This window comes from Propithecus coquereli, unplaced genomic scaffold (genome assembly GCF_000956105.1).
Source record: "Propithecus coquereli isolate 6110/MARCELLA unplaced genomic scaffold, Pcoq_1.0 Scaffold3, whole genome shotgun sequence".
Lineage (NCBI taxonomy): Eukaryota > Metazoa > Chordata > Mammalia > Primates > Indriidae > Propithecus > Propithecus coquereli.
The window spans coordinates 1,627,579-1,628,782 of NW_012148618.1; the positions used below are offsets into that span (position 1 = coordinate 1,627,579).

At 42.6% G+C, this 1,204-nt stretch overlaps 1 protein-coding gene across 1 annotated transcript; it reads left to right on the top strand.

Moving 5' to 3' along the window:
* The first annotated feature begins 777 nt into the window (after window positions 1–777).
* LOC105814412 (phosphatidylinositol N-acetylglucosaminyltransferase subunit Y-like) lies at window positions 778–993 on the top strand. The gene has a single exon (XM_012649367.1). It carries the CDS (start codon window positions 778–780, stop codon window positions 991–993), a length of 216 nt encoding a protein of 71 aa, XP_012504821.1.
* The last annotated feature ends 211 nt before the right edge of the window (window positions 994–1,204 follow it).

The window sequence follows — 1,204 nt, forward strand, 5'->3', positions numbered from 1 at the left end:
TGCTAGATTTTTCCTCACTGTTCACAAGGTAAGCCCCTATATAAACCCAGTAAATTAGTAATTAAGATACATGTTTGTAAAACAGCAATTGAAAGTACTGTAATTAAAGATATGAAAAAGAAACAAAAAATATTTTTAAAAATAATGAAAAAAACAATAAAACATGTTTGAAGACCTCAGTCTTAATTCTAGTTCTGTGTGATATTGGATAGGCGAGGTAAGTCTCGGCTTTCTCATCCGAAGATAGGTATGGTAATTAGCTTACTATTTTTGTAAGATTTTAAAAAGGGGAGAGAGGAGCGGGGAGCTAGGCCCTGGCTGGCTGGCAGAGGGCGCAGTGACGCGCGTTAGCTGTGATAACATCAGACCATACTGAGCGAAATGTGCCGCGGGCTCTGCGCTGCTGGGGACACAGGCGCCACGGTCTGCGGTCGCCGGTACGTCCCTGCACGCGTCGGGGACGCGGGTCTCAGCCCACCGGAGCCAGAGAGCGGCGGAGACCCTGCGCCTTGACCCGGCGCTGCTGGAGTTCCTGGTGTGCCTCCTCTCTAAGAAGCTGCTCAGATATGAAGCATCAACAAATGAACTGATTAATAAACAGTTGGGAATAGCTAATCATTGATGGAATTCCTCATATGATACCACAAGCAGCTAGTTTGACACATCAAAATAAGAAGCAAGAAGTGGAGCAGTACTGGGTCATAATTTTAAAAAATACAACAAAATTTTCTTAATACCTTTTAAAACAGGATAGTGGATAATAAGTGGAGGAGAAGAATGTTTCTGTCTCTTCCTATGTCGACTGTTCTTATTCCATTTGTTTCTTTAGCAGGACTGTTCTACTTAGCCTCTGTGGAAGAAAAGTTCTCACAGGGCTGCTCTAACACAACGAGCCTTAGCTTTTATACTCCGCTCTTGCCTATTACCGTACCAGTGTATGTGTTCTTCCACCTTTGGACTCAGATGGGTGTTAAACGTTTCAGACATAATTAATGCAACCACAGTCAAGATGGTATATATGTTAATATGCCTTGAGCATCTATCTCTGAAGCTTCGACCAGATAGAAATACTGGAGACCCATTTATTATAGTTTGCAGGAAAGACAGTTCACTTGTGTTTGTCAGGCTTAGGACTATGGGAGGCTTAAGCTGCAGAAGCTTCTTTTGTTGTAGTGTTGTTCTCCCCTTGTTGTTTGAAAGTTTT

Coding starts and splice junctions, on each gene's coding strand:
- LOC105814412 (XM_012649367.1), top strand. CDS start 778: ATGTTTCTGTCTCTTCCTATGTCGACTGTTCTTATTCCATTTGTTTCT.